At 41.8% G+C, this 12,540-nt stretch overlaps 1 protein-coding gene across 2 annotated transcripts in view; it reads right to left on the bottom strand.

Annotated features, from left to right (window-relative positions):
* Positions 1 to 12,540, bottom strand: part of CDH13 (cadherin 13) — a 1,030,526-nt gene that overhangs the window by 806,804 nt on the left and 211,182 nt on the right. For both annotated transcript variants that reach the window (XM_082439035.1, XM_082439036.1), the window contains exon 2: positions 3,158 to 3,269. In XM_082439035.1, coding sequence (XP_082295161.1) covers positions 3,158 to 3,269 — 112 coding nt within the window. The remainder of the gene's footprint in view (positions 1 to 3,157; positions 3,270 to 12,540) is intronic.

Below are 12,540 nucleotides of genomic sequence, written 5' to 3'. Positions count from 1 at the left end.
TACTTCTCATTGAAAATGACAATAAACACATCCTCCCAGCTCACCTTTTAAGACTGAGATGAAGCCAGGAAACTTTTGTCCAAGTTATCTTGAGTTGGGGGTTTTGCATCATGCTGTGAAAGCTACAATGATAAAGCTCCCCCCTGGTTACATTAGAAGAAATAGTGGGATGCCATGTTTTGATCCTAGAAGCTTGTTGAAAATGGCCCTTTAAAGACGAAAGCAAGTCTAGTTAGTGGAAAGGAGAGTAGAATAAAGAGTTATTTGGATGTGAAGAAAATAAAAGGCTTTAGAACAACTGAGGGAAAGATGTATCAGAGTGAACAGTGAATAAAATATTAGGGAAATAAAAGGAGTGGAGGTGACCATTAGTAACAGTTAAAGCAGAAAAAGATAAGTCATTGAGAATTGAGGGGAAAGATGAAAAAGGATAAAAGGAAATATTACCGTCTGAACAAAAAGAGCAGGAAGCCATGGACAGAATAAACATTCCCTGTAACGCGTGCTAAAAGCTAACACAGAATTGGTTGAATATAAGTCTGGGGTATGAGCAGATATACTATGTCTGTAGGGCAGAGACAACATTTTCAGACAAGTTTATAAAATGGTGAAAAGTGTAGACATAAATTGATTGATTGTGCTGTACTTTACACTTTCTGCAAGACAAAAATTCACAATGATTGGAAGCCAAATCTCTTAAATATTGCAAAGATAAAGGAAAAATGGAAAGTGTAACTGCCATAGGAGGAGTCCAAGGTAATGTTACTAACCTGGTTTCTTTTAGCCTCTGTTATTACCTAGATCATCAGCTTATATTTACACATCACTGAACTATCCCTAACCATTTTCTGGATCTTGGTAGTGGCCTCAAATATCTAAGTATTTTTAAACATTCTGGTTCTGCTTGATTCTTTCCAGTTTTCATCCAGATGTTAGCCTTGTGACAATATGGCCTTCATTCTGAGAGGTCACACCACTCATTGGTTTCTTGGCTAATCACATTTTTCAGAGATAGAAAGGTCTTGTGTTGGACCATAAAGAAATGCATGAAAGAAACTGAGAATGAGAGGGGAGGGTGGGAGGGAGACTTAAAATGTTAGTTGGTTAGGGGGAAAAGTCCGTTCAAAATTTTGTGCTTTTTATTTCCTCTTCCATGTGAAATAGAGCAAAATACATTGCTACTGCTTCTGGAAATCCAGATTTCCCAAACAGTATTCAACAGACATTCTCAAGTCTGTGAAAACTTTCTTCTTCATTTAGGCACAATTAACCTTATTCTCAGGGTTATACTCATGACAACCTATGTTCACTGCTTTGAGATGAACTGAAAGGTATCAAACCAAATCTGCTCTTTGTATTTTTTTCCCTAGTAATATACATGGACCCACAATTTCACTGAGAAGGGGGCTAATCAGATTTTGCTGATCCAACAATTCACATACAAATTCACATATAAATTTTAAAATATCTTCAATCCCTATATCACTGACTTTTCCTGAACGTGCTATCATTGATAATCAACCCAGCTCCATTTAGCATTTACTAGCTTACACAGAATCAACAACCATAACCCACTAAATTACTTAGGAGATTAAAAAAAAAAAAAAAAACTACACAGACACACACAAAACTGTGATATTGTAATGTACAGGATGGTCTAGTTTAAATGAAAAAGGTCCCCCAAAGTATGATTGTTTCCAGCTTCTCAGAGGTGAATTAAAAGCTGTTTGGTGTCGTGAAGATTACAGAAGTAATCACATTTATGGGCCTGCTTTGCATACCAACTCTATTAATAATTTCCATACTCAGGGTGGCTTCACATTTCCACACATGTTAATATAGATGCCATTTGGGAATTGCTTGGAGAAAAAGAAAAAAGAAAGAGAGAAGGAGAAGAGAGGAGATGATGCAGACGAGAGGAGATGAGAGCCAGAAAAATGGTATCTTAAACCAAGTTCCGTTTAAAATATAGTGATTCTGATAAACAGAAGAATCAAAAGACAAATGAGAGTTCGTGATGGCCTGACCCAGGAGTCACACTCAGGGATCAAATTAACATGAAATCACATACTGGAATTCACTTATTGTGCCAGTCCTGCACCTTGTCATTATAGACTCTAATTATTGAAATGACTTCATAGGCGTAATTGCATCAAGATGTGCATGGGCTTCACCTTGGAGGGCTCCCTTGATGCTCAACATTGTATCTTCATTATTGTGTTCCTTTCAACTCTTAAAATGTGCTCCAGCCTCACAGAACAATCCAATCGAACAGGCTGAGTTTTCTTTTCCCCCTTTTCTTTAAACATGCCAGCCACATAGCACGGGAATGAAGGAATGTGTTTATCCTGAAAGGCAAACCTGGGACCATAAGGGCAAATGTACAGTTATCTTCCCTAAAGGGACCATAGAGCATCTGACCAAATTAAACCATTGTTTTTATATCCTTCATTCCCAAATGTTAAAGAATGCTGCTCAAGAGCCTACAATTAAAAGCTTATTTGTCTACCAACAATTTTAAATTCATCGTGCTAAAACTAAGCTTGTTATGCATTTAGCAATGCACTCCATGCCCTCATAAAGATAAAACAATATAACACTGGCATTAAAAATAGGAAGAGATTATAACCACAGATCTGAGCAGAGCATATTTTGAGGAAATTAATTGGATTTGGGGGGATTTGAGTTTAGAATAGCCAGTAGAGGTTTCAAATCTTTCAGAAAACTATCTTATTAGCATTAAGAATAAGAGTTTAAATTCCTATGCCTAAAAATTCCCAGAAGTTAACATCCTGCTCTCACCATTATTTGGATCCAATGCTATGTATGAGGTAGAACAGCAATCCATAGGAAGGCAATGGTCTGTTCTCAGGATCTGCCCAGAGGAAATGGATTTCATACACTGGAGGCTTGGTGGTCCCCTTTCCTGGGAGCAGTCAGGAAATGCTTATCGGTGATAAAATACTAAAAAGAGACACACACCACTCTATTCACCTCTAAGCTGACAAAGCCCTAATTCAAGACCTTCCACCCTGGGTCAAGCAGTGACATAAGAAAAACGATCAGAAAATACTTAGTTTAGGGAATACCGTATCCTGAGTCACATTCTTAGACATCGGTGAATAGGCCAAAAGCATCGTCAAGTGACACTGCTTACAGTTTAGAATCGCCTGGTCCTCGATGAATTCAGCTGGCTGATTGATATGGAACAATTTCTGCTGAAATCCAGGAGTGCAGTCCAAATCTTCTGCAGATGTTAGCAGCAGCACCTGAGAAAAACAAAACCATCAATATTTTAACAGCGGCTTATACGTTTGCCCTGCTAACTTTTACCAAATCTGTGACTTTTAGACACGAGCTGAGGTTTTAATTTCATTTCCCAAATTAAGAGGTAAGTTGATACCTCTCCTGTGGCTGCCAACCATTCGTTTTGGCAATGAGATTTGGAAAACATGCAAATGGGAACAGCTGCTGCAGTTTCCATTAAGTTGTTGTTAAAGAAATAACTTCCTCAGATTTTTACACCTGCTAAGAATCTCACCATGGTTTCCACGTGTGAAATTTCATTACAGAAACTGTCAATTTCATATGATGCCTGAGCTAAAACCAACTTCACTTTCATAGATGCAAAGGAACGCTGTCATCGACAAAGAGGAGGAAAACGCAACTATTCCATTGGAAGTTACTTCTAACAAGAATCCAGGGCCCCGTAGACCTTCACAGTCCAATATGGTGGTCATGAGCCACAGGTGACTACTGAGCACTTGAAATGTAGCTGGGCTGAAACTGTCAGTAGAAGAATACGTGTTGGATTTTGAAGACTAAATACTGAAAAGAAAAATAAAGTAAAATATGTAATTAATAATTTTTATGGGATTACATGTTGAAATGCTATTTTACAGATTGGACTAAATAGATTCACTATTAAAATAAATCTTACCCCTTTCTTTTGACTTTAGTATGTTTGGTTACTAGGAAATTTAAATTTTACAGTTGCTTCTGAAGGCTCAGCTTTGTCTTTGCAAATCCTTGGGGCACTTCATCCAGAAGTCAAAAATTTAGTTTATATGTTTTGGAACATAAAAGTTATGTGAAAACACTCTTGGACAAGGGGTAATGAATTCAGGTAAGAAATAGTCATAGGCTTAGTAGGCAAAGACTATAAGCAGTGTGAAGTTAGAGATTACCTCTTTTTCCCCATCTTTTATACCGAGCACCTACCACGTATACTGGCACAGAGAAGACGCTCCATAATACTTACAATACAATGATTGCTAATATTTTTCAGCCTTTGCTATATGGCAAGCACTGTCCTAAGTTTGTTGTATGCATTATCTCCTTCAATCTCCACAACAGCGCTGTGATGTACTTAGCATGTTATAAGACACATTTTACTGACAAGGGGCCTGACATTCTAGAGAGGCTAACAATCTTGCCCCGAATCACACAGTTAGGATGGGTGGAGCCAGGATCTGAATCCAGGTTTAAGTGTTCTCTGATTTTGACAGAGCTCCGCCTATACCCTTCAGGCAGGACTTTGTATTTTTTTGCCTGGGACATTTCTCTGAAACCTGTGGGAGGCTGCTTTATCTGAGTATGGCACCAGCAGGCAGTGTTTGTAAATTCACACCCCCAAGACCATCACCATAACTGATGAAAACTGCTGTGTGAATACCCCAGCCCTCAGGTGAGATAACGCAGAGGCAAGTGTTCTGTCTCCCACTTGGACTTGAGCAACAGTTGTCCACGGTGGTATCTGGCTTGATAACTCACCGTCCATTAGCTGCCTTCTCTTCTTTGGTTCATTTACTCATCCCCTGTTGGTATTTTTCTGACATCACCCTCCAAATAAAACTATTTTGCACTCAAGTCTTTGACTCAGTGTCTGCTTATTGGGAAACTAAACTTTGATACCAGAATGCAAACTCTTTTTTTTTTTTTAACTTTTTATTTTGTATTGGAGTCTAGCTGATTAATGTTGTGATAGTTTCAGGTGCACAGCAAAGAGACTCAGCCATACCAGAATGCAAACTGTTAACCACTGCGCACAGGCTGTTGAAGAAAACTCATTATCATCCCCACCGGTGATCTCAAAGGAGTGTACAAAAGGTTGGAAGCTGTGGAACCAGGGCTTCTCTCTAAATACCAGCCCTCTGAAATGCACTGAACCCAAGGAACAAGAGCAAGCATCAATCTCCCAAGGTTCACCGTGTGGCCGGCCTGAGAAACATCAGAGGAACTGAAATAGGGGGGTCATCACCCTGGCCGACATCATCCTTCTAAAATCAAAGGGGGGAAGGATGCTATAGTCGCATATCTGAGCACTTCCGTGTGTAAAACTTTCCCTTGCCTTGAGAGCAGGCTCTGGGTAGATCACGTCTAAGGCAATCATAACGCTGACATCCCAAGTGGTGCACACAGAAAATGCAGATTCAGGACTCAGAATCATTTGCTGGCAATTATGCAAGCCGAAAATCTATAACTGGCCAACGTTAATTCAGTTAAACATCAAGTGGTCAAGGGTCGCCTCCAGGCACCTTATGCCTACAATTATATGTTAACCTTATAATCAGCTAATTCTTCCCTCAAATCCCAGACCAGTAAACCAGTCATTCCCGAGGAACTGAGGCAAACGACATTTCTCCAGGGATCCTGCGCTAAGACTCCAGGACTGACTGAGAGTACAGGTGAGTGGAATTCCTGGTGCTTATCTCTCTGTGGCTTAGTCTCTGTCCTGGCCTCTTGGCAGGTTCTACTTAGGATTCCTCTGGAATCATAAAGGAAAAATAAACCGTTTCCAACCGCAGATGCTCAGGGAGGGTGAGAGTGGTGGGAGAACTCTCAGAGGCTCAAAGTTTTTTTTTTTTTTTTTTGCAAATTCTTGGGTCACTTCATCCACCAGGCAAAATTCAGGTTAAAGGCTTTGTAATATGAACACACAGCACTCTCCTGGGCAAGTGTGACTTAGCGAGGTAAGAACAAGTCAAATAATTCATTCACTCTCTCCTCCCTGTGTCCATTCATTCACTTATTCCCAAACATTTATTAAACTCCTGGGATTCAGTGAGCACTTTGCTAGGTGGTGTCCTGGAGCTTATGGAGAAGCCCTATAAGACAATCATTAGAAGCATGAATTCCAGGGTTGTTTGACTTCGTTCATTCTTGGCTCTGCCCTTTACTGACTGTGCTATTTGGCATTTTTTCCCCCAGCCACTCTGGTCTCAGTTTTCTCATGTAGAGAAATATGGAAAACAAGATGTGCATTGAGAGTGGCCATGTGGGTTCAATGGAATGATACATATAAAGCAATTAGAATAGTGCTGTACAGGATAAGCAGTCAAGAGTGTTAACTGTTATTATGGACTATAAAAGGTGAGAGGCATTAACAAATCATAATTTAATTAATTGATTAACTAAAATTAAAATTTAACTTGAAAGGAAATCACGGCTCTCTTCAGGAGCATGTAAAAGCTGGGAGTCGGGAGTCGAACTTCACCTAGAGGAATCAAGGAAAGCAAACCCACTGAAGGGGCATTTCTGCTTTGATCTCAAAGATGGGTCAGAATTAGCTGGATAAATGGAGAGGAATATAGAGTGGTCTCTTTAACCAACACACACTTTGCTTTCACGTGAATTTATGCCTCTCTGGATTTCATGCAACAGATCTCTGAAACGACAAAACTGCGTTTAAAAAAGAATCCAGGGCTTCCCTGGTGGCGCAGTGGTTGAGAGTCTGCCTGCCAATGCAGGGGACATGGGTTTGAGCCCTGGTCTGGGAAGATCCCACATGCCGCGGAGCAACTAGGCCCATGAGCCACAACTACTGAGCCTGAGCGTCTGGAGCCTCTGCTCCGCAACAAGAGAGGCCGCGATAGTGAGAGGCCCGCGCACCGCGATGAAGAGTGGCCCCCACTCGCCGCAACTGGAGAAAGCCCTCACACAGAAACGAAGACCCAACACAGCCAAAAATAAAAATAATAAATAAGTAATAAATTAAAAAAAAAATTAAAAAAAAAAAAAAGAATCCAGACTAATTTAGGGCTCCCCAAAAGCTGAATGTCTGGCTGAACACTAGTGGTAGAGCGTTCGAGTTACTGCTGTAACCCCTTGATTTTTGTAGCGGATTTCAAATAGTATTCAGCTATGAGCTTACCATGGCTTCAACTTCAATAGCACTGAGTTTGGTGGTGGGATGTGCAGAGGCATCCCTCACTGGTCTAAGAGGAGCACTCAGACATGACTCCAGAATTAGGCAGCCCCTTCTCCAATATCATCACATGTCACTCTTATAAATATGATACCTGGACATGCTTTTCCCCGCACTCTCTTTAACATTTCCAGAATATAGGCTATGAGTGACATTCCAAATGCATCTTTAATGCCATGGCAGTAACGGTCTTCCTATATGGTTCTTTTGTTCATTTATGCATTAGTTTGCACTTCATAAACAATAGGTAACCAATACACCTTTGAAAGCTCAGCAATGATCAAGTTTTATGATCACCAAAGGATTTCTATTACGTGAAAATTACAATCAGCCTGCTTATGAAGGCAGATTCACATTCAGACAGACTGTAAGCACAGGACAGAGCCACAATGGTTCTGTATGAATCCCAGTTTACCAGCTGCCAGTTACTAGCTGTAACCCTCTGTATCTCAGTTTCCTCAGATAGAGTCTTATAGGTTGTCATGAGGATTAAGTGAGTAAACTATTGTAAAGAGCCTTGCACGGTGCTGGACACATAATAATTGCTCAATAAATGTTTGCTATTATTATTTTTACTATTATTATTATTATTTCTATGTATTATGTTTAAATTAATATACAGGATTCACTCATATTCCCAGGGTAGACACTGACAAATATCATCAAAATATTACTTTTGTTTCTACTATAAAATTGTTCAATGGATAGACTGTGCTCAGAAGTATCAGAGGGAAACAGGAGGGATCTGAATCAGATAAAAGATAAGGAGAGAATTTGCACCGTGGGGTCAGCTGCACAGTAAGCACATCAGGGCCTATTGTGGACTGAGTTGGGCTGCTCTTGCAGGACACTGAGCATCCTTTAAAATGACAGCTCAGGGACTTCCCTGGTGGTCCAGTGGTTGAGGTTCCACGCTCCCAGTGCAGGGGGCCTGGGTTTGATCCCTGGTCAGGGAACTGGATCCTACATGCCACAGCTAAGGATCTCGCATGCCGCGACAAAGACCCCACGTGCCGCGACAAAGACCCCACGTGCCGCAACAAAGATCCTGCGTGCCGCAACTAGGACCCAGCGCAGCCAAATAAATAAATAAATATTTTTTTAAAAAAGAGAATAAAATGACAGATCAGGGCTCTGTCCTCTATGTACGAGCCCCTGCCCTAAGCTTATGTACAGATGGCAAATTCTGACAACACACTCTTCATACCTGCTTCTCTTTTTAGCTTCCATTTCCGTGCTGCTGTTCAGAGCCTTCTCTTTTAAGAAGAAAGAGTGTTTGTTTATCCTCACAGGTGCTGAGGTGCTGATTCAAGAGCATAGCCAACTTTGGAGTTTGCTTCCAGAAAAATGATTTTTTTTCTGCCCCAGACTGCAGGTTGCCAACTGGCAGCATAAGGGATGGATCAGGCCAGCAGATGTGGCTGGTTCAGCCAGAGCAGTCTGTCATAAAAGTTAAATTATCACGTTCTGTCGAGCACACCTCTCTGAGCTATCCTTGCCTGCACGACTCCCTACGTTACTGCTCCCCGTCACTCAACTTAGTTACACCTTTGTCTGGTCCTCTAGGCATTTGAGTTTGCAACCCCTGCTTTAGACTTTGGAAATAAGCTTTTCAAGCAAAGAACTCTCCTTGTTATGAGTCTCTAGTTACTTCTCATAATAGTACCCACAGCTATGTGCTCCTGGCCCTATTGCAGTATTTTTGGTCTTGTGACTAAGCACTGACAACAAAAGGAGGGTGGAAGGATTTTCACCACTAGTCCTGGGCCCTGAAGTGCCCTCTTTTACCCATCTAGGAAAACAGAATAGGAGGACTTCCAAGGTGGTGGAGTCATCCAACAGAACGATCAGAGAAATCAGTCACTGCTTAGAGGACAAGCACCTGGGAGAGATGCCCAGCAAGGAAACTCCATGTGCAGCCTGCGGTCCCTGAGATCTGGGGCTGTTTGTTACACTTGGCTGACTATGCACTAAACCTGGAAGGCATAAGGGCAGAGGGTTTTCTATACCACAGCATCATAGACTGTTCCAGAGGCCACAGAGAAACAGAAGAACTGAAGAAAAGCTTAACACAACTGTATTCGAAGCGGCCATAAATAAAAACAGAGAAAGTTACTGCCACAAATAATTATCTCAGCAGGCTGTGAACAAGCTCAGATCTCATCCTCTCTTAAGTCAGCTTCAAAATGGTATTTTCCAAATGAACTCGCTAGTGTCTCCTGGCCCCTTGTTGTTTTCCTTTCACTGACTCACTCGCTTTTTGCTATTAGGGTAGATGGACAGTTACTTTATCCTTGCCACAGAACACCCCCGGTTTACTCTTGTCAAAGTCAGTCCAGTGGAATCAGTTTGGAGGGGCTTAGACTGGCGGAGAAGAAAGGCTACTATCTCTGATTTGCAGGATATAAAAATGTTACAGCAATGTATCTGATTGATTCTTTATCCTGCCAGGGACCAAAAACCCTGAGTCCTGGAAGGGTTTATAAAGACACACCGCCTACAGGGAAAGCACAGAGAAAAGAAGCACTTCAAAGACACACACACACACCTGCACACGCACATATTGATATGTTCACTGTGAGTGTCAGTTCATGTCATCCACGCTCCCTGAGTCTGACCTCCTTGAAATATTCCTGGTGTTTTACAGCCTCTGGACACAGAACATCTGCCACCTTCCTGGCCATTAATGCACGACACTTAGAAATGATTTTGTTATTCTTGGGGAGATAAAGGGTCCTGTTGTTGCCTTCATACACAGTTTGAGACCAACATTCTAGACCTTATTTCTAATTGAATGATACTCAGTATCTTTTCCTCAAATTATTAAAAGGGAAGCTGCATATAACTGGAAAAGCATGGGACAAGAAGCCAAAACTAATCTGAGCCTGAATACTGGCTATGTGGCCATTTCTCTGACTTTTGGCAAATTACTTAAACTTGAACAGCCGCTGTGTTTTCTTTAAATGAGCATAACACCACCTATGCATATAGTTGCTGGGGGACTTTAATGAGATAATGTAAAAAGAAAGGCTATATGGTAGACAGAATAATGGTCCCCAACAGATGCCCTCAGTCTAATCCCTGGGACCTGTGAATATCTCACACTACATGAAAAGGGGAATTAAGGTTGAAAATCACCTGACCTAAAAATAGAGTGATTATCCTAGATTAGATGGACCCCATGTAATCACAAGGATCCTTGCAAATGGAAGAAACCACTGAAGACTTAGAGAAAGAGATGTGACAATGAAAGTCAGGTCATAGTGATGTCATGTGAGAAGGACTCAACCTGCCATTGCTGGCCTTGAAGGCTGAGAAAGAGGCCACCAGCCAAGGAATGCAAGAGACCGCAAGAAGCTGGAAAAGGCACCAAAAAAAGGATTTTCCCCTGGAACCTCCAGAAGGAATACAGCCCTGCTGACACCTTGATTTTGCTCAATGAGACTTCTGACTTTCAAAACTGTAAGATAATCCATGGTGCTGTTTTACATTGCTAAGCATGTGGTAAGTTGTTACAGCAGCCACAGGACACTCATATGGTTACCATAGTGTTGGCCCCACAGCAGACACTCAGAAAATATTGGTTCCCTTTACTTGATTTTTCAAGATATAATTTGGGCAAACCAATGGAGAGGGAGAAACAGAGGAGGGAAAGAGGAAGGTGGAGTGGAGGGAAACTGAGAGAAGGAGGAAAAGAGGGAAGGTGAAAAAAGAGTCATGAGATTGGTTCAGGATGGCGGAGTAGAAGGACGTGTGCTCACTCCCTCTTCTGAGAGCACCAGAATCACAACTAAGTGCTGAACAATCATCGACAGGAAGACACTGGAACTCACCAAAAAAGATACCCCACATCCAAAGAAAAAGGAGAAGCCGCAATGAGACAGCAGGAGGGGCACAATCACAATAAAATCAAATCCCATAACCGCTGGGTGGGTGACTCACAAACTGGAAAACAATTATACCACAGAAGTCCACCCACTGGAGTGAAGGTTCTAAGCCCCATGTCAGGCTTCCCAACCTGGGGTTCTGGCAACTGGAGGAGGAATTCCCAGAGAATCAGGCTTTGAAGGCTAGCGGGATTTGATTGCAGGACTTCGACAGGACTGGGGGAAACAGAGACTCCACTCTTGGAGGGCACACAAAGTAGTGTGCGCATCAGGACCCAGGAGAAGGAGCAGTGACCCTATAGGAGACTGAACAAGATCTACCTGCTAGTGTTGCAGGGTCTCATGCCGAGGCAGGGGGTGGCTGTGGCTCACCGTGAAGACAAGGACACTGGCAGCAGAAATTCTGGGAAGTACTCCTTGGCGTGAGCCCTACCAGAGTCTGCCATTAGCCCCATCAAAGAGCCCAGGTAGGCTCCAGTGTTGGGTCGCCTCAAGCCAAACAACCAACAGGGAGGGAACTCAGCCCCACCCATCAGCAGACAAGCAGATTAAAGTTTTACTGAGCTCTGCCCAACAGAGCAACACCCAGCTCTACCCACCACCAGTCCCCCCCATCAGGAAACTTGCACAAGCCTCTTAGATAGCCTCATCCACCAGAGGACAGACAGCAGAAGCAAGAAGAACTACAATCCTGCAGCCTGTGGAAAGAAAACCACATTCACAGAAAGATAGACAAAATGAAAAGGCAGAGGACTACGTACCAGATGAAGAAGATAAAACCCCAGAAAAACAACTAAATGAAGTGGAGATAGGCAACCTTCCAGAAAAAGAATTCGGAATGATGATAGTGAAGATGATCCAGGACTTCAGAAAAAGAATGGAGGCAAAGATCAAGAAGATGCAAGAAATGTTTAACAAAGACCTAGAAGAATTAAAGAACAAACAACTAGAAGAATTAAAGAACAAACAAACAGAGATGAACAATAACTGAAATGAAAACTACACTAGAAGGAATCAATAGCAGAATAACTGAGGCAGAAGAATGGATAAGTGACCTGGAAGACAGAATGGTGGAATTCACTGCTGCGGAACAGAATAAAGAAAAAGAATGAAAAGAAATGAAGACAGCCTAAGATACCTCTGGGACAACATTAAATGCACCAACATTCACATTATAGGGGTCCCAGAAGGAGAAGAGAATGAGAAAGGACCCAAGAAACTATTTGAAGAGATTATAGTTGAAAACTTCCCTAATGGGAAACAAAATAGTCCCCCCAGTCAAGGAAGTGCAGAGAGTCCCATGCAGGATAAACCCAAGGAGAAACACACTGAGACACACAGTAATCAAATTGACAAAAATTAAAGGCAAAAAAAAAATTATTAAAAGCAACAAGGGAAAAATGACAAATAACATACAAGGGAACTCCCATAAGGTTAACAGCTGAT

Source organism: Balaenoptera physalus (assembly GCF_965194825.1).
Source record: "Balaenoptera physalus genome assembly, chromosome: 19".
Classification (NCBI taxonomy): Eukaryota; Metazoa; Chordata; class Mammalia; order Artiodactyla; family Balaenopteridae; genus Balaenoptera; species Balaenoptera physalus.
Note: the sequence above shows the minus strand (reverse complement) of the source record. Positions and strands in the feature narration are given on the sequence as shown.